The 25,941-nt window shown below is 46.5% G+C and overlaps 1 protein-coding gene across 1 annotated transcript in view; it reads left to right on the plus strand.

Annotated features, from left to right (window-relative positions):
* Nucleotides 1–1,148: 1,148 nt before the first annotated feature.
* Nucleotides 1,149–25,941, plus strand: part of COL6A2 (collagen type VI alpha 2 chain) — a 33,909-nt gene continuing 9,116 nt past the window's right edge. The window contains exons 1-27 of the mRNA XM_013939840.2: nt 1,149–1,353; nt 6,818–6,952; nt 7,845–8,443; nt 9,317–9,337; nt 10,123–10,188; nt 10,775–10,828; nt 10,941–10,985; nt 11,518–11,544; nt 12,234–12,260; nt 12,361–12,405; nt 13,834–13,887; nt 14,278–14,340; nt 14,614–14,676; nt 14,912–15,001; nt 16,174–16,236; nt 16,662–16,724; nt 17,186–17,248; nt 17,836–17,898; nt 18,334–18,384; nt 19,275–19,310; nt 20,327–20,389; nt 20,938–21,000; nt 21,304–21,339; nt 21,771–21,816; nt 22,676–22,828; nt 23,117–23,569; nt 23,744–23,782. Coding sequence (XP_013795294.1) covers nt 6,847–6,952; nt 7,845–8,443; nt 9,317–9,337; nt 10,123–10,188; nt 10,775–10,828; nt 10,941–10,985; nt 11,518–11,544; nt 12,234–12,260; nt 12,361–12,405; nt 13,834–13,887; nt 14,278–14,340; nt 14,614–14,676; nt 14,912–15,001; nt 16,174–16,236; nt 16,662–16,724; nt 17,186–17,248; nt 17,836–17,898; nt 18,334–18,384; nt 19,275–19,310; nt 20,327–20,389; nt 20,938–21,000; nt 21,304–21,339; nt 21,771–21,816; nt 22,676–22,828; nt 23,117–23,569; nt 23,744–23,782 — 2,452 coding nt within the window. The 5' untranslated portion in view covers nt 1,149–1,353; nt 6,818–6,846. The remainder of the gene's footprint in view (nt 1,354–6,817; nt 6,953–7,844; nt 8,444–9,316; nt 9,338–10,122; nt 10,189–10,774; nt 10,829–10,940; nt 10,986–11,517; nt 11,545–12,233; nt 12,261–12,360; nt 12,406–13,833; nt 13,888–14,277; nt 14,341–14,613; nt 14,677–14,911; nt 15,002–16,173; nt 16,237–16,661; nt 16,725–17,185; nt 17,249–17,835; nt 17,899–18,333; nt 18,385–19,274; nt 19,311–20,326; nt 20,390–20,937; nt 21,001–21,303; nt 21,340–21,770; nt 21,817–22,675; nt 22,829–23,116; nt 23,570–23,743; nt 23,783–25,941) is intronic.

Raw genomic sequence — 25,941 nt, forward strand, 5'->3', positions numbered from 1 at the left:
CTTCTTTCCCTGACTTTGTTCTTCCAGGGAATCTTTGAGAAGTTTCTTGTTCTGTCAGGTAAGCTTATTCTTCAGCAGCCACTTGCTCCAGAATGATTCCTGCATCTGTCGAGGTACTTTGATATGAATAGGGAAACTGGCATTTAAAATTCTAGCTTATAGCTGTGGTACCTGCAGGTGCTACTTGAGTAATCCTGATGAAGACACTGACACAGAAGATGCTCTAGAAATGTAGCTTTTTAAGCACTAGTACCAACACAGAATTGGATTTTTTTATTGTTCAAAGCTGGTGGTTCAGACATTTTTCACATACGCAAACAGTTTGAGCAACATGGTCTTATAGATCAGGATTAGCAGGTTAGCAACTTACTCTGAGATCTCTCAAGTCAAATTCTTCACTTTTGCAACTATGTGGGAGTCAGTAGAGTTAAATGAGAGTTAAATTTGGTTTCCCCACATGGGTTGTCTGGCAACTGTGGCCTAATTTTAGTCCCTTTACGCTGCCCATGTGGCTCTAAAGACTGGAGACAGAAAATTATGGCTCAGCGGATAATGTGCCATTTTCCTGAAAGTCCTCACTGTTCTCCATGTTTTGTTGGGACATATGCCCCTATATTTCATTTAGTTGTGCTAAAAATTACTCTTGAAATAAAAAACTGGAAATGAATCAATAGAAAGAGGTAATACTCAGACTTGGATGTCTCCGCAGTGCCTGGGTAAGGCTTGAATATTTGAAAAGGCTAAGATGCAAGTTATTCTTTTTTGAAACGTTCTTATTTTATTTGTTCCACTCAGGATACGTTACCAATATGGGAAGAGGAGGAAGGGTGAAAGAAAGAGGAAAACTATTTGATGGTATAAATATGTGGGGCAGCAAGACCAACCACAAAAAGGGGCCTCATCATGGAAAAGTATGACTTCTTCCAGCTTGTTTAAAAAATTTTTTTCAGCTCCAAACATGACAACCTCGCCCCACCCCAGTGTGCACCCTCAGAAGGGACTAGTGTTGGAGGGGTCCATGCTGAGATGTTGGTGGACCCACAGTGACTCTCCGTGGATGTTTGAAGTCATTACAAATTAGGCACTGCCTGACACGTTTTGAAGGAGGAGAAATATAGAAGGCAGTTTCCTGTCTGCAAGGGAATAGAGGAACTCAGCTGGAGAAGCCTCTGCTACTCCCAACCGATCCTCTTCACTTCCCTAAAAATACACACCCAGAACACCCCAAAAAAGGGAAGCCGACCATTCCAGCAGAAGATGCAGAAGCCTTCTTGATATGAGCAGTTCCACAAAGTCATCACCTTGACGTTCCTGAGGCTTTTCGGAAGAAATTTTGATGAAGTTGTTTTCCAGGTAGGGGGAATTTTCTTCTTTTATAGCATTCGTGCAGCTATTGAGGGTTCTTCAGATGAGAACAAAAGAACCAGTTTTTGAAATCTCAGCCTGTGCCCTTGCGGGTTACACAGCTATTGCCACTGCTCAAAGATTCTCAAACAAGCTGCTAATTTCAAGCATGTTGTGTTTAGACAGTATCTGCTGTAAAAGGGTAGATATTTTTGTGTTCTTTTCAGCTTTTGGAAAGTTCAGGCATTTTTCCAAGTGCAAGATTTTTTTCCAGGTACAGGTATTTTGAACCATAGATTCTCATGTGCCAGGGCCAGAGGTCTAGAAACTCCCTCTCTGAAGACCTGTTGAACCAAATTCTTCCGTAGTGCGACTTAATTGAATTAATCAGTTATGGCACAATTAGGTTATTGTCTGTTACACTAACAGCATGGTATCTTTCTGCTGCCGTGAAGCACAGTGACTGATCTGCTATATGACTCTTCTGTGGTTTTAAAAAACTCAGGAATAAAGGTATGTATTCCAGATTAGACTAACAAGTAATTTGTGTCTCCTACTTATGCTGAATTTCATTTGCACAAGCTCTTCTCTTTTTTGACTTCAACAGCCTCTTAGCAAATCCCTGCAGAGTTCATTGTGCTTGGTTTTTCGGGACAGCTATTTATGTAGCTCTTTTTGACTTCTGAACATTACAATTTACAGCATTAGTGCTGTAAATTGAAGTGTGTATTTGTTTCTGGTTTGCAGCTACTGAAGTTCCAGCAGTTTGCTGGTGGTTATGAGCATGCAAGAGTGGTTGCAATATTCAACAGCAGTGGCATGTGCTGTCCTGTGGAAGGAGACCATTCTTGCAGAGAGTGGGACAGTATCCGGGCGGAGGCTGTTTTTCCCAGCTGCAACCAACCTTTCTACAACTTTGGCCTCCTTTCTGTGTACTTTGCACTGGCTTAAGTCCTGTAATAATTGCAGTAGGATATCTGTAAAAGGGCTGGACTCCCTGCAACTGGAAGGAAACTGTCCCAACGGATGGTGCACCCAAGGATTAAAGCTATGGGATGTGTTTGGGTAGGGAGTGTGACAAACATTGAAATTCCTTCCATATGCAATGTGCAAATACAGTGTGCATATGAATGAGAAAGAGTATGTGCATTTATATGAGCTTTTTTTCCAAATGGGACACACTTTCTTCTTGTTTTATTTAACTTAACAAGTGTTTGGGCAGAGCAAAATGCTGTCTACACATCTGGATAGCAGCACAGGCACTACCCATTGGTCATGACCATGAAAAAAGTTGGGACTGGGTGGATGACAGATCAGCAGTGCAGTTTTAAAATTTGGTCTACATAGCTAGTGTAATTTTGCTTTCTTGATAGTGACACAATTTTGGTGGCCTTAAATAAGCTCCTTGCAAACAAAGTTAGCTTAGAATGGGGAGCACCTGAATTTTTGTAAATTCAGGAAAACAATTTCCTCAGCTATAATAGGTGTTGTAGTTTTGAAGGAGAAAAATAAGGTGTACCAGGAGGAACTTCAGGCATATCAGTGTGTGCAATAAGACAGACCATGGGCCTGCCTGGCCAGGCACTTGAGATGGACTTTCTAGTGCGTCAAAATCTGATAAGCTGCCTCTGCTCTCTGGAGCACCATGAAAGATGAGGTCAGTTGTATTTGCAGGAAATTCCCCCTCTACCTTATGAGATAAGAGACCCTCCCCCAGTGAGATTGTGCAGATAGTCAGTTGTGAGTGTGCAACAAACCAAAAGCATCTGCATGTTTGAAAGAGTCATTGCAAGTCATTTATTTGCCATAATATTACCTTTAATTCAGTTGTTCACGGTGGGAAGAGGTACCCACAAGCAAAGAACTTGGGGCCTCCTGCAAGACCACCATTATTGCAGGGCTCTGTGTAGATAATTTCATATAGATTTGCAATGGTGTGGGTAGTGACCAGGTCTCCTGGGATCTGAGTGTGGGAGCAAGAGGCACACTAAAGGGCACTACTGATGTATGGTCAAGGCCATACATTTTTCTGCTGAGCACTTGAGGCATCAGGTGGAAGCATAGCCCCTAACACAGCCTAATGCCCCCCTAATCTGTTTAGGGTACCTAAAACCATTTCTGGAGTTTCCCTGGTTTTTCCCTTGCATGCATTTTGTATATCTTTCTCATGGGGGAAGAGATGTATCACTTAACAGTACAAATGCTGAGAGATGGAAATGAGGCCTTATTCCTACAATACCCTGGTCCTGCTCTTGCAGAGGGAGGGAGAGAGGGCAAGGAGGAACAGCATGGGCAAACCCAGGTATTCAGATATCATGAGTCAGCTCCCAAAATCATAATATTCAGTTTGCTCTTTCTGTGTTTTTTTTCTGTCCTGTCACTGCTCAAAAATTGTCTCCAACATCCAGAAAATGCAGTAGCTGAAATACACCCTTTTGTCAGTGAAATCTGAGATTTCCATTTGAACACGTCACAGCAGGGGCTGGGGCTCTAAGGGAAATGTCAAATGTTACAAGATTTGCAATAGAATCACAACAGCTGGTAACACTGTGAGGATGACAGAATAGGCACCATTGCCCAGCCCAAACTAGGAGATTCCTTAAATGGAGAGAGAGGCCTCCAGCAACCTTCACCCCCTCGATCCATTTACTTTTAATAAAGTCACCAAATTCTGGTATAGCAGAAGGCTAATGTGGCTCCATGTGCTGAGATCTGTGAACAATTTATATAACGTGTGGGGAAGGACCTGTGTATACCTTTCAACTGAATGCTGTACTCTCAGTCCAGCCCTCCAGCTCCTGCTCCATGCTTCACATTTGTGGAAAGTCCCTGGCACTGCCCTAAAAGCTGAGGTTGAGAAGGGAACGGATAGGGCTGTGCTGGAAATGACTGCTTGGCTGGCATGAGGGCAAGGATGAAATGGAGAGAGATAGGTACTGCTTGAAGGACCAGGATATGGGCGTTGACATGGGAAGTGGACAGAGCAGCACGTGCCGCTAGCTGTCATGGGCAGCAAACCTAAAAAAAAAACAACTAAAAAAAAATAAAAAAAAACTATAAAAAAAAAGAGAGAGAGAGAGAGACTGTGCAGTATAGTGGAATAAAGAAGATTTTGTGTAGTGGGATAGCAAAGAAGTGACATATGTCCAGTGTTTTGAGATGTAGTTTTTCTGTATTGCTTTTCTGTCTGTGCAGTGGCAAAGGCCGTAGTGCTTGACTGATACAGTATAAAGTCGTGAGAGCTGTGGGCAAGGGCAGTCTTGTGCCAGAGCTGACATCGTTATCTGTGTAGTTTTAACTGCCTTCTCTCTAATCCGTGTGACTCTGCCTGTAGAGAAGCTCTTCTGCACTGTGCCTTTCTCACCCACACATATGGCAGGAGGAAGGGAGCTGGTTAAACTTGGGATACTGTGATCTGTGAGTCAGATACTTGGCCAAAACCTCCAGTATTCCCAGTCTCTCCAAAAAGTGATGTGTCCAGCTTCCTGCGTAATCACTAAGGACTGGCTTTAAAATGATTCTGTCTAAAGGCACAAAGCTGTTATTTCTTTCAAGAAATCAAGATCTCCTGCAGCTCTGCTTTGCGGAGGACAGATAAGATGAGAAAAGCTTGTAGTAAGGGCAGAGTGAGGAAGCTTTGATCTTAGCCAAAATGCCCCTTTAACATTAAAATAAGTATTTTATACTTACAACATCTATTCTGTTTTCTGCAGCACAATACAAATTGAGTCACACTGACCTACACAGGGACTTCATGAGGCCACACTCAGGTCTTTTGGTGAATAGCTTTGCAGCCTCTCTGAGCTTCTTGCTGGAGGGGAAAGGAAAGGACCCAGAGTCAAAGTTCTCAACAGGGGCATTTGGGTGCTGAGCTGGAGGTATGTGAGAGGCCCTGACCATTAGAGATTTTCCTGGGCCATGTGTGAGGCACCTCAAATTGGTGCTGCTGAAGCCTTCTGATCTCTGTACCTCTTGTCCCTCTCCTGGAGTTCTCCAAAGGCTGTGGGTTCCTTCTTTCCCTGTCTAAAATCCCACCTGAGCTTTGGCTCTTTCAGGCTTGTTGGCAAATGCACAGACCTTAGTAAGGAGGAAAGCTGTCACTGCTGTAAGGATAACGTCAGCACTGATAGGAAGAGGCCTTTCCAGCGTAAACCAGTTTGCAGAATCCTGTGACACACTGCAGTTTTCACTGTTAACTGAAATGGGACACATCTCACTGGGGAATAGCTGGTCACTAGCTACACAGAGAGGGTGGTCTAGTGAGATGCTGTCAGAACTGAGCTATCTGTGTTCTTCAGGTAATGCCATTTCTAATGCACCTAAGGCAGCAGCTAGCTGCACACGCTCCCCCTGCACTGCCAGCGCAACCCCACTCAAGGGAGGATGAATGTGCTCTCATGTCCATTCAGGCCTTGGACTCCTCCAAGAGCTACCAGAAAATGACATTTAAGGAAGCAGCTCTCTTTCTGGAGTTCATTCAGGCCTACTTTTCATAACACAGATGACACATATCCCTTACTGCCTGGCTTGTGTTGAGCTGACCACCAAGCAGAAAAGTAGCTATGCTAGTATGTTGCCTGTGTGCCATGACGCTGCCATGCTAGCACAGGTGTCCTGCAGTCATAAAGACAAGATAGCTTCTTCCTCCATATTCTTTGCTGATAGTAATTGTTGCTTGTGTTTTGTCTTGGAATATCTTTTCAACTCCTGGGTTCTTGTGGACACTTGCATGCATCCCTTAGGCCTTTTAAGACTAGATCTTCACTTTTCCTGCTGCTTAAGTTATCATAACCCTACACAGAATGTACTCACATGTGCAGCTGGACTTTAGAGACCTAGTGATGTGTTGAATACTAAAGTTATGCTCTTCCTCAAATACCTGTTTATCCATACCTTCACCCCATGGGTTGTGCATGCTACACAGCAGCCCTGTTAAGCAAGGGATTTTGTACCCTTAGGGTATGTGCAGGCATCACCATGACAAGGTGGAGGCAGAAGGGGCCTGCTGCACTCCTTCATTTGTGTGCCTGCTGAGCAGGTGAAGTAATGAGTGCAGGTGGTTACATCCATGTGGGTCTGGGGTGATGTCACTGGAACTGATGTGATTACGGGGCAGCTGGACTACATCTGGAGAGTAACAGTGGAATCAGAAGCTCCTGACGTGCTGTCTACAGCTCCATCACCTGATCCCTCCCTCAGAGTGACAGAGGAGCTAAAGTACTTTTAAATCACTTGCACCAGACTCCAGCAAAATAAATTTTTGAAGTTACTTAGCTTTCAAATCAATATAAAAATCTACATTAGGGGTCCAGAGATCCATCCCTTTTTTTGCATCACAATGATGAAGAGGTCATATATGAATAGAAGGGTCACTGCACAGGGTTTACAAGGAGCATTGGCTGGCTTTGCATGTACCCAGCAGGGCTAGGAGGTGATATATTGTGCTTAACAGGTTACTTGTATTTTCCTACAGGCATTTAAATATCCAGAGGAACTGCTGAGATGTTCCAACAAGCCTTTTTTTCCACTCTTCTTTGTATGGCACTAGTTCCTCTCCATGCTCAGTTTGATGAGGATTCTGGAGACATCAGTCCTACCTCCTGTGCAGGTATTAACCAGATAATTTGGTTGTCTCTCTCCCTCCTTTGTAGGTAGCAATTTTATGGAAAGCTGTGACCATCCTCAGTTCAAGAGCCTATTCACAAGGAACTAACTTTGGCATGTTATACTTCATCTGTTCCTTTGCGCTCCTGGGCAGCACCCTGGCATAGTGATCTGTCATTATGTAGAAAACACCATCAGTCAAAACCCTCATTTCTGAGTTTGCATTAGAATGCAGAGAGTTAGGAAATGAAGAGCTCAAATCTGCCAGTGGTGGATTCTCCCAACTGATGCAATACTAAATACCAATAAATCTCCAGAATTGAGCTCCATATCTGATATTAAAAATAATCTATTTTGAATTTGATGATTTCAGCACTTTTTAGTTGCAATGTGAAGGAGTTTATTTATATGCCCAGCCTAACTACAGAAAATAGCAAGACTTTCAAGATTGATTCAATAGAGTAAATCTTAGGATTTTGAAGTCCTTGACACTAAAGAATCTTCTGACCTGAATACAGATATTACTGCTAGAGCTAGTTTTTTTCCAGTATTGCACTTGGGTATGGTCCTTTTGAAATTGTCCATAGCTCGGAGAGAGCAACCAGCAATGTAGCAGTCAGGGCATTCATGTGAAGCATAGGAGAGCAAGGGTCTTATCCTTGCTCTTCTCAGTTCAAATCAGGGACTTAATCAGTTTGCTCCAATCCAGGTGGAAATAACGTATGATTAGTAACAGTTGCAACACCCTCACAGGAATCTGAATCTCATCCCTTGTGCTGTTGTTTGCTCTTTTCAAAATTCTGTTAATTCGAACTCTGCAGTCCGTATTCCTGGGGATTAAAGAAGGGGATGCAATGTTACATAAAGTGCTCTGACACATCATTGTCTCCATGCAGAAAAGAGGGACTGCCCCATCAATGTGTACTTCATCATTGACACTTCAGAGAGTGTTGCTCTTCAGACTGTGCCTATCCAGAGCCTTGTGGATCAAATAAAGCGGTTCATCCCTGTGTTTATCAACAAACTGGAGAATGAGGTCTACCAGAACCAAGTCTCCATCACTTGGAGGTTTGGAGGACTTCATTACTCAGACGTGGTGGAAATTTACAGCCCTTTAACAAGCAGCAAAGACACATACCTCACCAAGCTGTATGCTATTAATTACCTTGGCCGGGGCACCTTCACAGACTGTGCTATCTCCAACATGACAGAGCAGATCCAGAGCCAGATGGCCCCTGGTGTGAACTTTGCAGTGGTCATCACGGATGGCCATGTAACTGGCAGTCCCTGCGGGGGAATGAAGATGCAAGCTGAGAGGGCGCGAGACATGGGGATCAAGCTCTTTGCAGTGGCCCCCAGTGAGAATGTCTATGAGCAGGGACTACGGGAGATTGCCAACCTGCCACATGAGCTGTATCGCAACAACTATGCCATCACACAGAAAGACACCCTTGACATTGATGTGAACACTACAGACAGGATAATCCAAGTCATGGTAAGTGCCATTGATCCATGCTGCCCCAGATGCTCTTTCTTACTTGAACTGGGGACAGAGAGTATAATGGGGGGAGCCAAAATGGTGTGATGGAGAGAGAGGGTTAGGGAGAGTCCTCAGAGGCAGGTGCTCAGCATTAAGCATATAAAAGGGTCCACCAAACAGTGCCAGCAATGAAAAAAGCTGGGTCAGTAGTGAAGGTACGTGGTTGAGACGTGGGAGACCCTAAGCAGTCATGCAGAGTCCCCATGCCTGTGTTCCCTTCTGGGGAACAGGATAGCAGGGTCGCCTCACCAGGGAGGGGTGACAAGAGAAACAGTGCATGAAAAGCTGGGATGCTTTCTGAGAGGACTTGTGGTGGGTTTCAGCAGAGCTCTGTAGAGCGCCTGTAACAGGGGAAAGCCTCCATCTTGTTTCTCTTCCTTTTTTATGTCCTTTCAGCAGTTATAGGCCAAAAGGAGTCTTGACTACATCTGATTTCTTTGATTAGGTGCTTAACCAGGACTCCTTGTTTTGTACCTCTATTCCCCAGCATTTCTGGTTAGGCTGCCATCCGAATGATGTCTGTTGCACTAGGTCAGATCTATGCTGTCTCCCAGAAGCCTGGGACCACCCGAAAAAGCATGCAGAAATGAGATCAGTGAGGGTTTCTGAGCCTCCTGTCAGGTATCAGAATGGTGTTTAAGACCCAATCTGTGAGACATTGCTAATCGGGGACTCTACTCAGGCACATTTAAAGCTGTGGGACCTTTACCACCTTCTTTTCTTGATTGTAACATGCATCTCCAAGGGGAGACACATGGCTGTGATGCTGTTTTCCTCTTGGAGCTAACTCTCTTACTGATTCTGTCTGTCCTGTTTTCTCCTTTGCAGAAACATGAAGCCTATGGAGAGGTGAGCGAGCAGCATCTTTATGCCATTTCCACGAAACACAGGTTAAAGCTTCCTTGCTTAGAGAAGACCAGCTAGTACCTCAAAAGAGTGGGCCTGATTATACTCTGAGCTGCATAGGACAGGAACTCTGCCTGCCTGTGGAAGCCAGCGCAGGGCCTGGGAACCAGTCATCTTACCTACTAGTTAAAATGAGATACTGGACTGGATACTGCACTTTCTGCCTCCCCACCCCTGTGATTTCCCTCACATCAGTGAACTCTTCACTTTATCTCCCTGGGGGCCTCATCTCATCATTTTGGATTTGGAGACATATTTTGTAGGTGGTCTGCAATCTAAAGTTAATGAAAGCCGATTTCATGTGGATGGGCCTTGGCCCACAGAGAGAGGTGTATGCAGAATGAGGCCCCAAAATGCATGTGAGTTCCACTGAGAGCCCCAGAACATCAAGCTCAGAATGCCTTTTGCTTGACATTTAACAGTCCTGTTCTTTGGATTTGGGCCCAGAGCCAAACAGAGATGAATGTGCTTGTGGTAACTTTCTGCTTTTAATTTATGGGTAGGATTTTTCAGCATGCTTATTGCTGCCTGAACTGTGATCCCACGGGATCACTTTTTTTACTAGTTTATCACGGGCAGTTTTTACCACTGCAATCAGTGGAAGAGATGCGTGGGCAGCAGAGAGCCCTGGTGCACACAGCCATGCATGCTGGTGCATGCTGGCTCAGAACATGAAATGAAAGGCAACCTGCTGCTGCAAACCTCCTGTTTAATTTGGTATTTTTCAGTGCTACAAGATGAGCTGCCTGGAGATTGCAGGTCCACCTGGTCCCAAGGGATACCGAGGGCAGAAGGTAAGTTGTCCTAACCTATGGGAAAAGAGTAATACCAGCGCCTGTCACAGACACTGTGTGAGTCCTTAGATCTCCTCACCTCAACTGCAGCAGTCTTCACAGATGTAGCAGTGTCTAAGTTGGCCCTGGGAAATTGTACTGCTGCTGTGAGTGGAGCACACACCCAGCACTCATGTCTCCTCATGACCATGCTGAGGATGATGCACCAGCAGCAGTGTAGAGCAACATCCTAGCATCAGCCATGTTCACCATGGCTAGCTTGCCCTTTGACACATGAGAATCTGTGTTGGGACAGCAGGAGCAAGGCAGAAGTTTTCTCAACAGTAGGATTTGCTACTCTCGTGTGTGCAGGGTGTCTCATTCTACCAAAATCCACAGCATGCTCCAACCTCTGTTGAGCCAGGCTGTGAGTTACCCTTCCCATACAGCCTTTCCCCTGCCTTCCCTGGAATAAAGCAGGTCCACTTCCACAAGCACGCTAGTGGAGACCCTCTAGGAGCAGCCAAAGAGAGCCTGATGCTAGCAGAAATTGTCTTTTATTTACAGTCAACACCAAGCCCTGACTTATGGTTTGTTTTGTTCTTAGGGTGCGAAGGGGAACATGGGTGAACCAGGCTCTCCTGGTCTGAAGGGACGACAGGTGAGTTATGGAAACTCTTCCCTCTGCTGCAGTTAGCAGTGTTCTTCCAGTGTTAAGTGGAGTTGTATCTGTATTGTGCCCTAGTTAATTCTCTGTTTCTCCTTTCTTTAAGGGTGACCCAGGTATTGAAGGTCCAATTGGATACCCTGGTCCAAAGGTAAGAATCATATAGCCAGTGACTGAGCTCTTTGCATTTTTTTTATTTTTTTTTGTAAAGCAGGGGGAGATTCAAGCTAATTTCCCACCATTCAATATTGCTTCCCTTCTTGTCCCTCCCCTTCTGAAAGTAGAGGACACCCATCAGTCAGTCCCCCAACTGCATGCTTGAATGCCACCATCTTCAAAGTCAGGTGCCTGGCATATCTTTCTCCTCCAAAGTCCTCTGACTAGCACTCAAGGGGTTGTATAACTCTGGCTGCTTTGATTCAGGCACTTGATATGGCTTTAGGAATTGTTGCCAGGTATTCCTTCTGGAAAGCATGGGCAACACTGGGATCCAGCCGTTGCCTGTAAGTAGGCATGTGTCTGTCCTCAGTGGTGCGGAGAGCTCTGCTTCTCCCTCTCGACCTGCCCATCTCCTACTCACCTCTGAGTTCCCCTGTGTGTCTGCTGTCCCTGCTGCCTCCCCTGCCTCCAGTCCCCAAGCACTAACAGAGCATTTTTCTTCTTTTCTTTTTGTCTTGCTCTAGGGTGTTCCAGGACTGAAAGGAGAAAAGGTGAGAAAAAAGCTCTAATGGTGTGTCTGGTCGCCGGGCCAGAGGGCATCTGTTTGTTGTAATGAAGGGATGTTTGTTTCAGAGTTTAGCCATGGCTGTGGGAATAATAATCCTATTAATAAGTGCTTGAGGAAATGCGGAGAGATTTCCCAGGGCCTCTCGAGGCTTGTGTCCTCCTTCAGGCATTTCTCATGGTCTTGCAACATTGTGATGTTCTTGCTAAGCCACTTGGGAAGTGAGGTAGCCAATTAAATTCCAGCATTTGATGTTCAAAAATATAGGTAGATCTTCCAGCCTGAGAGGAGAAACCACACTGAGTGACTTCATAACAAACTAAAGCAAAGGCTGATCCAGTGCTGGTGCAGATCACTCTTCTCCTTGTGACATCAGGGGAAGTACAGTACTTTGCACCAGCTGACGGTCTGGTCAGCGGAGAATATGAGTCAAGGAACTCCCTGGAGAAATGGGTACCAGCTTCTTTTTCTGCAGAGCAGGGAGTGACAAAGAGATTGCAGAGTCATTTGCACAGAACGCTGTGTCTGAGTATCCACAGTCCCCTTACACACAAATTAAGGAACCAGAAGGAAATTTTGTGTGAGCCTAGCCATTCTTCCCTGGGACATGGTCCTATGGCTGTGATGAGCATGATATTGGGAGACTGGCTGACTCCTGTCCTCTCTTTTCCCCAGGGCGAGATTGGATCTGACGGACGAAGGGTAAGAAAGGACCTTTTCTACCTTGCTTGTTGTTCCAACTTTGAACCTTTGAATGTCTCCAACAGATAATTGATCCCTCTTTTTTTCCCCTTGATCCTAGGGTGCTGCTGGCTTGGCAGGCCGGAACGGCACTGATGGACAGAAGGTAACAGCACTGGGAACACACTGTAATTTCACTGTGGTTGTTTCATTTCTTTAAGTCCCGTTTTCCCCACAGATAGTTTTGTTTCTCCCATCCCACACACTTCCATCCTAATCTCACTGAGGTTTGTAAGAGCTTGTTTGCATGTTATTCTGCAATGTCCTGTAGAAATATTTGAGTTGGAGATGTATTCATTCGGGTCACAGAAGTGCTATGCCTTCATCAGCAAGCTCTCTACAAGAGTATATAACCCAGACTGTGCTCCTACGTCAGAATTTGCTACACTCAGATCATCTGGGTGTAAATATCTCATCTTTAGTGTTAGTGACCTACATACACCCCCTACAGGGTGTGCACGGTCTTTGCAGGCATTTGGTTTTTACAGGCAGTTTTTCATGGAGTCTAAGGTTTCATCTCTGAAGTGCTGCTTGTTCTTACTGTTAAAGTCATAAGGCCAAGCTCAAGTACCCTGTAACAAAGTCCCTAAAATCCTCTGCCCCCTCTAAGGTGAGTGCAGAGATAGCCTAAGTTGAGAAAATTTCAGCTGGCCTTGTTTGCTGGCCAGTATACATTGGTTTTGCTCTGCACTTTATTTTCTTCCCAGCTAAGTAGAACTGTGAGATAATACCAGTTCTTCCTTCCGTGTATAAAATGTCTGCTGAAGCTCTAAAACACAGAAGTCCTTTAGAATTGTGATATAAGACTGTGGTTTCATCATACAATTAAGTCAACCTGTCAAGGATGGAAACTGAGCTTCCTCTTTCACCATCAATGAGCTATTAGATTGGCTTAGTTGTATCATGAAATTATGCTCCAAGTGTTAGTGAAGAGCTGAAAATTACCAGTAATGTCCCTTATGCAAAAGGCAGTAAATGCTAGCACATGGATGATCTAAGTGTTTGACAGTCGCCTTACCCATCCCTCTGCAGTTGGGGCTAGCTATATAATGGCTGCTAACAGTTTTGGAGCACAGAGCTAGGCTGTCATTACTCTAAGATTGTTGATCAGGAGCATGATTACTATATGCCTGACACACAACAGAGGACCAGCACAACCTTGGACATGAACGACTGTGAAATCCAACTTCTAGAGACATTTTCATAAGCCTTGAGTTATGACCCAGGGCATGTGTGCAGGGGTAGTGTGCTTGAATTCCTAGCAATAGCCCTACAGTCATTCAGGGTTTTCCAAGGTGCCCAGACTACTTTATTTGTCTCCATTTGTATCTGCACACCACAGACAACAATACTCCTGTGTAAGGAACACATTTACTTTTTATTCTGTAATCAATCACAGGTATGTTCAGCTGATAATGTTAAAAATTAGTAACTGCGTTACATGAAAAGCTATATTTTTCCCTTCTGATACACAGAATTTTTCTGTCTTTTTTTTTCTTTTTCTTTTTCTTTTTTTTGAATGTTCTCTCTCCAGGGCAAGTTGGGGAGAATTGGACCACCAGGCTGTAAGGGAGACCCTGGTGACAAGGTAGGAATGCATTATTTTTTCATCCAGCAAATCAGATGAGCAGCCCCACTAACTTTAGCTGATGAATCAGTTGCACATGCAGTAAGATATGGCTGACGAGTTGTTACTAGCCCATTTTTCTATCTATTGCATGGTCCAATCCCAGGCCTGCAACAGGGAGCACAACCTGAAATACCTCCTTTCCAAAGGCAGGAAAGCTGGGTATACCCCAGAGTCACTCAGTTCCATATATGGAGAAGCAGCTGCTCTTTTCATTAAGAGTAGCAGCAAGCAGAAACTGAGTTTGAGTGACTAGAGAGAGACTTTCTAAGGGTGTTGATTTATTCTGCAAGAAAACTGTACATTATTGTTACTGAAGAATATATGGTTCTTTGTTCTTTCCCTCCCTAGGGCCCTGATGGCTACCCAGGAGATGCAGGAAACCAAGGACAAAAAGGAGATGAAGGTGCAAAGGTACATGTATTCTGAACAGTGACCAGAGAGTATGGAGAGAGACCACCAGTGAGGACAGCTAAACACCATTGGCTGTATTTATTCTTAACTCCATTGGTACTCATGAAGTTGGTAAGCTCTATTCTGCCTCTGGGGCATGGATCCCATCACCAGAAACAGGAACCAAGGGAAGAGTTTTGCTCACTGTCCTCACTGGGTTCCACATGGTGCATATCAGTGGCGTACAACAAAATCCCAATGTTGGTAATGACCATTGCTCTCTGGCTGTTTCAGGGAGATCCCGGCCGGCCTGGTCGCAGTGGACCTCCAGGACCTCCAGGGGAAAAAGGGAGCCCGGTAGGTTCATGAAACATTTATGTGTCTCCGCTGTTTTACCAGAAAGCGCTCCACATGACACAGATTCAGAGCATTATCAGCTGCAGAGAGTGAGCCACTGGTCACAGGGCAGCTGTTACACAAAGACAAGAAGGGGTGTGTTTGGATATGTATCTGTTCAAGGATGGACTGTATGACATAGAAAACAGGTGTGCAGCTTGCTCTGTCTTCACACAAACTCTATTTCTTTTCCAAGGGTCTTCCAGGCAATGCTGGAGCCCAAGGACCTCCTGGAAGCAAGGGAGGAAAAGGTGAAGCAGGACCTCCTGGACCCAAAGGAGAGCCTGTAAGTTTCTGAATAGCTCTCAGAAGCGTGCACACTGCAGAAGTGTGATCCAGGTACATGGATGAACTTTGGACAGGCCATCAGGAAAGGCAACAGAAACCTATTACCTTGATGTCTGAGCAAGGCGCAGAAACTCCCCTGTTAGCCTGCCTGCCCTGCCTTCTGCATCCCAAAAGATGCACAGGTTTGTGCAAAAGATGCATATCTCCTTGTCTGCCATTCCTGATAAATCCCAGTGTGAGTGCTAATGCCTGCCTGGAGCTCATCTTAACCTTGGCAGGGCTGTGTAAGGACACAGGAGAGTTATCTCTGAGTTTGTCATGACAGTTCGCACCAAGGATGAGGCAACAAATGGTTCACATCTGGCAAGCAGCTTGAATTGTCTGCTTCTTGTATAATTTGCATAGGTTTCCCCTCTTTACTTACAACTGCTTTAGACTCTTTCCTGCCAACTAGATATTATCCAGACCCCTTAATTGCAAGGAAAACATTAAAAACATGAAGCCCAAGAACCACCTGAGCTTCTTTCAGCAACCTGAAACACAATCTTCCTCATCTTAACAGAGCAGTATCTGTGTAATTCTAAATTTGATGTCTTAAAGTCGACACCATTAGCCATTTCACTTAAATCATTTCAGAGAAGCATCCCATATTCCCACATAACCACAAATGCCTCTGTGCATGCCCAGGTACACTTTGGCTGTCCTCTAGCAAGTTTCCCAGATCACTGACTTCTCATAGGAGTGCACTGAAGACAACATCCCCAGGAAGAATAAAGCCCCACAGCTCCACCAGCATCAAGAGGCCAGAGCCTAGCTGGTGCAGATCAGTTGATATGTTTATGCAAGATCCAGTGGGGGAAGCTAAAGCAGATGAACTAAAAATAAAGCAGAATATTTAATCCTGAGGGGATGAACCATGAGTGTCAGTGTGGACACTGCAACAATGACCATCCCAAGAGAATCATCTGGTTCTGATTTCCCAAGAGCCCCCAAGCAGTGCCTGGCATGGACATGCATGTTCCCCTGCTGCCAGGCACATGCTCCTAAGGGGGGACAGGAGACATGTTTCTTGAGCTAGGAGGGACAAGGCAGAGGCAGTAGAGCATCACTGTTTCAGGTAGCATCTGTGTTTGCATCTGGTTTATGTGATTGCTTTCTGTGTCTGCCAAGGGTCGACGTGGAGATCCAGGAGTGAAAGGCAGTAAAGGGAGCCCTGGGGCCAAGGGAGAAAGGGTGAGTAAAGCAACTGCACACACCATTGCAAATGAGACTGAGATGTGTAGGCCTGCATGATGCACTGCTGCCCAGCCATGGAAGTGCCCAAGGCCAGAGCTGGAAACAGCAGATCCCAGTGCTGCGTGTGGGTTCTGCTCCCATTGTGCCTGGTGCCTGACCTGACCTCAAGGAGCCATGGCAGTAGGCTCTGAAAGGAGCAGGTACACCCTACTCTACTAGGACTTGATCCAGAGCTGAGTGAGGATGAAGGATAGTAATGCTCAAGGCTGAGAGTTATGTACAGAGGGCACCCTGCCCTGATATCCTAAGAAGCACCAGATCTGAGAACAGCATCACCCCTCCTCGTTCCTCAGAGGACTGCCAAGCACACAAATGAAGTTGGGAGACCTGCCTGACAAGGAATGTCTTTATCTTCGTCACAGGGAGATCCTGGTCCAGAGGGTCCTCGCGGCCTGCCCGGAGAGGTTGGAAGCAAAGGAGCAAGGGTAAGCAAGTAGTGGTTCACAGTAGCCGGTAGAGAGATAGAGTGCTACTGCCCCAAGGACAGCTCACCAGCTCCCCCTGCCAAATGTGTACCTGATGCAGCCATCCCCTCCCTCTGGCTGGACAGTCCGCACTCGCCACATGTGCTTCTGCAGAGAGAGGGCTGGTCCCACAGCTGAGTGGTGCTCGCTGTGCAGAAAGTGCTGCTGGGGGTTTGTGGTTGGAGAGAACTCTCTCTCCTACATGGGACAGTCGCTTAGATGGCTTGCCATCGGAAGAGGAGCTTTGTGCAGAATAGATTTTCATTCAGAGAAGCTGAAATGGGAGGCTAGGACTCCATAGTCCCCAGAGGAATCGTTCTGGTGCCAGAGCACTTGCCTGGCCCAGCACTGAGGCCGTATGGCTCAGAGGGGTGTGTCTGTATCTGCTCCTGTATCTTCTCAATTCTTACCTTGCTTTCCAGGGAGACCAAGGACTGCCAGGACCTAGAGGCCCTTCAGGTGTTGTGGGAGAGCCAGGCAAGATAGTAAGTTTTCTTAGGACATTTCTGTGACCTTCTTCTTCCTCTGTGGTGATAGCTTGCCCTACCAACATAAGCTGGCTGCACTGTCACCCCCAGAGGGGAGACTGCAAGACCTTCTTGCAGGGAGGCTCAAAAACTAGCCCAGAGGCCCCCTGCTAGTCCTTATGAGCATCAAGGAGAGACTGCAGCACCCAGGAGTCCTTGCTTCTGAGCTAAGCAGAGCTCAGCAAGATTACTTCTCCGTGACTCCCACCACCCAGGTGTTCCCAAAATAATGTGGGAGGGAACAACATCAGAGCAGAGCACTTGGCTAGGGAAGATGGGGCTGCTCCAAATGCCTGTTTGGCCTAGTTTTGTGGTTAATCCAGTACCCCGTTTTGACAGTGGTGCCATGACATCTGGGTAGTTCTGTGGGATGCAGGAACCCAAGTGATGAATTAGTCACTGTTGCAATAACCACACTGGGAGGGGAGATGGTCTTGCTGCATCATCTCAATAGCCAGTTTCCCCAGCCTGATCCCGCATATGGCCAGGGAGCTACAGGAATATTCTCATACACTCTCTCTACTCTCCCCAACACTATCCTGCAGGGATCGCGTGGGGATCCCGGTGACTTGGGCCCAAGAGGTGATGCAGGACCACCAGGACCAAAGGTAAAGTCTCTGAATGCAACTCAGTGCATTTTAGAGTGACTCCTTTTCCTTTTCCTTTTCCTTTTCCTTTTCCTTTTCCTTTTCCTTTTCCTTTCTTTTCTTGTCAGTTTCTGCTGCAGAAACTCCTTGACCTATTTATGCGCCTTGGAAACTTTTCTGGCCAAAACAGAGCTGGTTACATCCCTAACCCTGTGAAGTTTCAGGGGTGTCCCAGGCAGATGATGTCCCCAAGATCCTTTCAAGCCTCACTCTAAATGGCTGTTCCCAATGTTTCAGGGCCCAACTGCTGGGAGAGAGGGCTGTGCAGAAGTCATGGCGTTTTGGTGTTTTCTCTTCCCTGGGGGGTGGATGAAAATGGCCTTGACTGTCGCTGACATCGCCAAGTCAGAAAAGGCTGGGTTTGGTTGCTGACCGGTCATTTCTTTTCTACTAAAGGGTGACAGAGGCAGACCTGGTTTTAGCTATCCTGGCCCCAGAGGACTGCAGGTATGTGTGGTTCATGCAGTGCAGGTATATGCACTACAACAGCTTTGGAGGTAGCTTATGTCAGCGGAGGGGTTAACACTGAAGCTGAGCACCTTCAGAGAAGACGAAGGGAGGAGGGAAATATGATGAGAGCCATGAGAAACTGAAGTCTGTGAAGAGGATCAGGAAGTGGTCTTTCCATGCCAGTCTGTTTTCTTCCCTCCTTGGGTTGAGGGGAGAGGGATGCTTCATTCACACATGGCTGAAGGGCTACAAGGAGGATTCCCTGTCAGGAAGCTTTACTATTCCTCTAAGAAATGTTGGGACATCAGATCTGTTCACTGCCCTCTGAAGCTAGGTTGAGAAAATCAGCTTTCCTATCCCATACCCACTGATTACTGCAGTCGAAAACTGAATGGGCAATGCAAGGCTGGGACTTGCTACAAATACAGCCCCTTCTTCTAAAGAAGCTGGAGTAAGCGTCATTCTGCATTTACTGCAGACCACAGTGTCCTTCAGACTGACTGCCTAACTGCCTGTCTGTGGTAGAGGAGAGTAGGGCAATAGTTCTTTGACTCGCCAAATTCATCTGGTAAATTTAGAGATTCAAACATCAGCCTTTGGACATCCTGGCCATGGTCCAAAACCTGTCCCTGTGAGTAGGAAGATTCCCCTTTTGCTTCACAGAGATTGAACACAGCTTTAGCTCCTTCAGCTCCATGTGAGAGGCGCAGAGGGCCCCAGCCTTGCCTGAGGTGACAGAGAGGTGCATGTGCCCACCACCCCACCTGTCAGTCCATAGTTTCACTGGTCATTTAGCTTTGAGCCCCTGATTATAGCCTTCAAACATAGGTGTGTACTATGGGAATCCGTTACCGGTCAGATGCTGACTCACTCTTCTCTCTTCCCAGGGTGACAAGGGTGAGAAGGGGCAGCTGGGACCAAAGGTAAGTGTGTTTGCCCCTGGTCGGTCTGGTTTTGGCCTGACTGCAATGCGAGGTAGTTGTTTCCTGGCTTTCTGAATGTGTGGCTGAGGAACCTGTATTCTTGCAGCAGCTTTTCTACTTCCTCGCAAACAATCGTCTCTTGGTTTTCTTCTCCCCACCATTTCATATGCTGCACTTTGTAAGCTGGCATGGGACTAGCAGCCATGATGGCTTCAGTCCTTCAGGTTAGGGCTAAGTAGCCATAAAACAAAAGGTAGGCATTGAACAATCTTTTCAGACAGGAAGACTGTTTCTGGTCAAACTATTTTTAAAAAGACAAAAGAAACAGTTTAGCTGCTGTGAGAAGGTGATTGGGGGAAATGGTTTGTTTCTCCATCTTCAAATGATCTGCTAGGCCTTTCATGGGAGCGGTGCAGGCAACCCGAGCTTTGGTTGTGCCAAGTTGTAAGGCCTCTTTTCAAGTGTTCACTATTTTCTTTGGGATTTTCTGCATTCTACTTCTGAAGCTCAGTCACTCCACTCAAAGGTGGCAGCACTGTGCAGGGGACAGCTGCTGACGCCTCCACTTTGTGAAACAAACCCTCTCTGAAGTAGCCTGTAACCACTGCATGCCCAAAGTGTTACTTAGCCCACAGCAAACTCCAGGCTTTCTCTCTAGAGCTGTGTGTTTCCCGTCTGGCTGCGAATATTAACTGTACTGTGGGAAAAAGATGGGCTAGCTCTGTAGGTAACCAGCCTGACCCTGGGTACAGTTTCCAGGCTTATCTCCTTGTGAAACAATCTCAAATATGTTTTGTAAAGCTTCTTTATTCTTCAGTCAGGGCTTGTTAGAGACTGGCAAATATATAAACAGTATTCATTTGCTCTGTGCTGAGCTGCTGGTTTAAAGGGTGCTCTTTTGGGATAGACAGGACAGATACATGTGTGTTTTTGATGGATTCACTAGCAGTAATTCATCTGTCTGAGTACATCCATATGTTCTCTGTGCTGGATCTGTTTCTCCCTTCTTTGAACAGGGAGGAAGAGGTGAGCTTGGACCAAAAGGAGTGCAAGGGACAAAAGGAGAGAAGGGGGAACCTGTAAGTATATATTCAGTATTGCTCGCAGCTTCAGTTCAGGGAACACCTTTGCCAAAGCCCCTGCAGCAACTGAGAATCAAAAGCAGGAGCTGCTGTTTTTTTTCCCACTTGATGACACTGGGCCATGGTCCTCCAGTAATTGTCTCTTTACAAGGACTTGTGCTTGTGGAGGTCAGTCAGGTCATGCTAGAACAACACGTGAGGACTGAAAGAAGGGGGCAACTGTGTCACCACCACACACCCCCTTGTGAGTGCTCTGGATGTGTGGGATTTATAGCCACCTGACACACTAGGGAGCTGTGCAGTCTGTACAGTCTGCAGAGTACACAGTCTGCTCTCCCATATTTGACCAATATAGCCGCATACTGCAGAGAGCGCTGCCAGGCATCTTTCCTGTCCCATGTCTCTAAGCTTGCCTGTCACAGGCTGGTGACAACACTTAGTAGAGCTGTGCCTGATGGGCTGGTCAGGAGGAGCCCCTAGCACCAGCAGTGTGGGTCATGAGCCTTGTCAGGAAAATGCTCGACTCTTCTTTGTTTCTTTCTCAGGGTGATCCTGGCCCAGCAGGTGAGCCTGGACTCCGAGGCCCAGCTGGTGAACCAGGCCCTGAGGTACAGTATCATGCCATCATGTCTGACCAGATGCTCCAGCTCCTCCTTCTCCCCACTTCTCCCGTGTCCCTGCTTCTCTAAAGCTCAGACTGCCCCAGCAGATCTCCCTACAGCAGGACTTGCTGGAGGTGACTTATGGGGCATTCCAGCTGTCAGACATGTCTGATGGCTACCAGAGAGGCTTTCCGATCCTTCCCACGGCAGACCTTTCCAAAAAGCCAAGTTCTTGATGGTGCTGGTGTCTAGTTCCCAATGGGGACTCCTAGGAAAGTTGTGTCTGAAAGCACTGTGTTCTTCTTACAGGGAATTCCCGGACCACCAGGAGATCCTGGCCTAACTGTAAGTAGGAATGTTCTCCAAATCACCCAAGTGTTCTTCCACCTGTGGGCAACCTTCACTCTTCAAAGTTTCACTTTTTTTTTTTTTTTTTTTGGGGGGGGGTGGCGGCAGCAGCAGCATCAGCAGCATGCAGCCTGAGAATGAAACAAGGCATTAGACACTGTTGCTGCTCATAGGTCTTGGAAAAGAGCTGGGTGTCGTCATCCTGCAACAGGGCAGGACTGAAGCCATCTTGCCAAGGGCAGGGTGAGGGACCTGTAACTTCCAATGGAACCTGAAACAGTCTCAAGCTGAGAAAAGAGTGCTGCTTTCTGGGTAGGAAGTGAATGGAGAGCCTTTCACTTCAGAGGGTGAGGGCAGGGCTGCCTGGTTGCTTTGGAAGGGAAGGGATAGCGTTCACCCTGAACCCTGTCTTTCTGCTTTGCTGGCAGGACTGTGATGTGATGACCTACGTGAGAGAAACATGTGGATGCTGTGGTGAGTTGCCTATTGCTTCTGTTCTGAATTGTAAGCCATTCGTTAGGTAGGGGGACAACAACCAGCCAGGTCTGGAAAGAAGGCAGGCAAACCTCCTTTGTCTCTAGGGCAGTCCTGCCTCCTTGTCACCTCAAAGGTTGCCTGTAGAGGAGCCTGCTTCTGAGCAGGAGGCCAATAAAGGCCTTCTCCATCCTTTGGGCAGTGTCTCCATGGAGGTGGTTAGGGGCAGGGATGCTGGCCTCCTTCCAAGACAGCATCAGCAGGCAGCAGAGCAACTGCAGATGGACAGTCATCTTTGAAGGAGCTCTGCCCTTGTGAGCTAAAGAGAGTGGTCAAGCAAAATACAGATGGTCTCAGTGTGAGACAGAGATCCAGTAAGTTCCATGCACCTTGCCTCCCTTTCAGGATGGCCTCTGCTCTGCCCTGTACATTGAGCCACTGGCACAGTGAGGCTCTTTGGATACTCTGTGTAATGCTGTACCCTGTAGATGAGGTAGCAGAGAAAGACACCATAGGAAATTCTCACCTGCTCACTCAACTCTGAGCCCACTGCTGAGAGTGGCGCTGCTGGGGCTGCCTGCTTTATGTCCCAAAATTCAGCTCTGTTACTGCAGGAGCAGTGATCTGTGATCAAGTTGCATGGTCCAGATGATACAACAGAGTGTAATACACAATAGGAGGAACAAGCACATAAAATTCTCCCTGCACTACTGGCTGCGGGCAGCACAGCAGATCCTTTGAATCCTTGGAGTGATGTTAAATGTCTCCATCTTCCTCTGTATGGTCTCTTCTGCCCTGATGGCTCTTGTTCCCACTGTCTTCAACCATTGAGATTTCCTCCTTCTGTTCCTCTCCCCAGACTGTGAGAAGCGCTGTGGTGCCCTGGATATTATGTTCGTCATAGACAGCTCTGAGAGTATTGGCTACACCAACTTCACCCTGGAGAAAAATTTTGTTGTCAATGTGGTCAGCCGGCTGGGCTCTATTGCTAAGGACCCCAAGTCAGAAACAGGTCTGGAGTGTGTGTGTGTGGGGGGGTGGACGGGAGGCAGCTAGAGGGGCATTTATGAGGAACATGTAGGAGAGGAGAGTCTTGTGTCCCTCCAGCTTCCTCATTTGTCTGTAGTTACCCTGGTGTGCAATCCATCTGTTGTGCATTTTTGTAGTAGTTTCTGCTCCTTCCTCCCTCCCCTCCTCTGCCTAATAGGCCATTTGGGCAGCTCTTCACAGATATGAAAGCTGACTTTCTCAGCTTCTCCCTGAAGATGCAATGCCAAGTAATGTAACATGTCATTGTCAGGTGCCCGTGTTGGGGTGGTGCAGTACAGTCATGACGGGACCTTTGAAGCCATCAAACTTGATGATGAACGCATAGATTCACTGTCGAGCTTCAAGGAAGCAGTGAAACGTCTGGAGTGGATTGCTGGGGGCACCTGGACACCATCTGCTCTTCAGTTTGCCTACAACAAGCTCATCAAGGAAAGCAGGCGAGAAAAAGCCCAAGTGTTTGCTGTGGTGATAACGGATGGGCGCTATGACCCCCGAGATGATGACAAGAACCTAGGGGCTCTTTGTGGTAGAGATGTGCTTGTCAACACCATTGGCATTGGGGACATGTTTGATCAGCCAGAACAGAGTGAGACCCTTGTCTCCATTGCTTGCAATGAACCCCAGCGAGTCCAGAAGATGAGGCTCTTCTCAGACCTGGTGGCAGAGGAATTCATTGACAAGATGGAGGATGTGCTCTGCCCAGGTCTGTACCTGTCCCTGAACTTCTTACAGGAACTGAAGTTTCCTAGCTGCAGGGATTGAGATGGGAGTCGTATGTGGTGCTTTGCAGCAATTGCAGAGCTGCTGTGCCCGCAGGTTGGCCAGTAGTGCATAAGCTGGGTCATCACTCAGTTTTCCTTGTTTCTTTTCCTTCCAGATCCACAGATCGTCTGCCCCGAGCTGCCCTGTCAAACAGGTAAACTTTACAAGTAGCTTCATGCCATCTGCACAAAGTGGTAGGTCCAGGGGAGAGTGCACAAGACTCAGGACTGGGAGGGAATGTTCAGTCCTGTTCATTCACTTGGTATGGCAGGGAATTTGGGAAATAGTATTACTTTACATCAGGAGAGGCCCCAGGTTTTCATCTCCTGCTCTTTTCCTGGCTCTTTGAGCTCTCTTCACAGGTGCTAGCGCACCATGTTAGTGCACAAGCCTTGCTCATCTCTGCTACATCTCCCTGTCCAAGTGAAACAGAACTTTACATAGATTTCCAAATTCCTTGGAGCCACCAGATTTTGACCTCCAGACTCAGTAATGAATTTCTCACTTGCTCATAGTCTCTATCATATATCAAGTCAAAACCTCCTTGCTAAACTTCCCAATCCATGTGATCTTTGAAATCTAGAGTTAAATCCGCAGCACTGGACAGGATGCTCTGTGTGAATGATGAGGGCAGAGGAGGAAGTAGGGACAGTTTGGAAAATGACACTGTAGTGGACTGAAAGCTTTGGCTTCTCTAACACTGGCTGTATTTTAATTAACAATTAACTCAGGGTGTTGGATCAAAGGAAGAAGGCTGTAAGGATCCTCTGGTATAAAAGAGACAGCTGCTGCTTGCTGCAGGTAGCTTTACTTGATCATATTTTGCTTGTTAAGGGGCAGATCTGCAACCTGAATTTCTAGAGATACTGGCTGTCTAAGTCTCTATGTCTGTTTAAATACAGTAGAGACAGTATTTGCTGATACATGCAAAGCATATAAGGGACAAAGTTTTGCCATGTCTTGTGATTTTTATCCCAACTTCTGCCATGATTATGTTTTTTTGAAAGTCCCAAGCTTCAACTCTCAACTTTCATTTTTAAAGAAGTCCTTTTTTTTTTCCATACTGAAGCAAAGAAAAACTGGTCCCAGAATGGTCAGAAAAGCTATAATTATTCCTGTCTACAATCTGACTTTTAGACTAGTATTTTGAGTGTTTGCATTTGGACGTGCAGAGAAAGCAATGTCAAATTGTGGTGCTGAGGTGTCCAGGCACACTCCTCTGTCATGTACTCTGAGGAGCTGTGTCCTGTGGATCCGTGCATGAGGAGCCAACTTTTCCATGTCACACTAGTGACTGCTCATGTGTCTTTAAAGGTTTTGGTCTTTGCAGCCTCCCCCTTTCTGTGGAATACTGCAGGAGAGATTGACCTGAACAGTGGCCTATTCATGTTCTTCTATATCCGGGCCATCATGACCCTCCAAAGCAAGGTGGACTTGGCTGTCCTTTTACTATAGTGCACTTGGGTATTTCTGTTCCTGATACAAGGTGAGAACAGTTCACTTGTACCTGACATACTTGAAGACCAGAACAGAAATGACAGCTGTGATATGAGGAGGCTTCTAAGGAGATTCCCTCTTGGGTAATTTCCTCAAGCCACGCCATAGGTGGGCAGAACACTGTGTGGGCCCTGTACACCTGCAACCCTATACGATATGAGATTTGGAATGAGGTGGCATGCTAGGCATGGGCCTCCTGTGAAAAGTAACAATACACTCATCTCAACATCGGTGAAAGTTGTCCTTGCGTGCAAGGACCTCTGCTACACCTGATAGACTAAGTGGGTTTTAAATTATGCCCAGGGATTCAGGGGCCTTTGCCCAAAGCACCTTCCACCTGCTGTACTGGACTGTCCATGATGTGTTTCCATCATCACGTAGAAGGATTTGCAATGATCACACCCACATAACAGTAAGGAAAAATGTTGGATGAGAAGTAAAATAAGGAATGTGATGGAGTTTGCGGATTCTTGGCTGCTACAAAACCATGGCAAAGAATTATGTATCAGTGTTCAGCTTCCTCTTGCTCTCTGGGAATATTTTCAAGAGCTGATGCTAAGTCATATGCAAACCCTTTGGATGGAGATGTTGACCTTTGCATGGTATGTGAGTGAGCTTAATGCATATGCAATGCATGTGTCCAAGTGGTAGATAGGCCAAATATAGATTCAGTGAGAGAGCTATGCTCAGCCCTGTTCTTTGCCCTTAGACTTTTAGAATTGCAGTCCTGGCACTCAAAGGAACAACCTGAGCTCCAGCCTGAATGTTGTCATGAGAATATGGAGAGACACGTTACATCAGGAGAGTATGGAGAGG

This window comes from Apteryx mantelli, chromosome 6 (assembly GCF_036417845.1).
Source record: "Apteryx mantelli isolate bAptMan1 chromosome 6, bAptMan1.hap1, whole genome shotgun sequence".
Classification (NCBI taxonomy): domain Eukaryota; kingdom Metazoa; phylum Chordata; class Aves; order Apterygiformes; family Apterygidae; genus Apteryx; species Apteryx mantelli.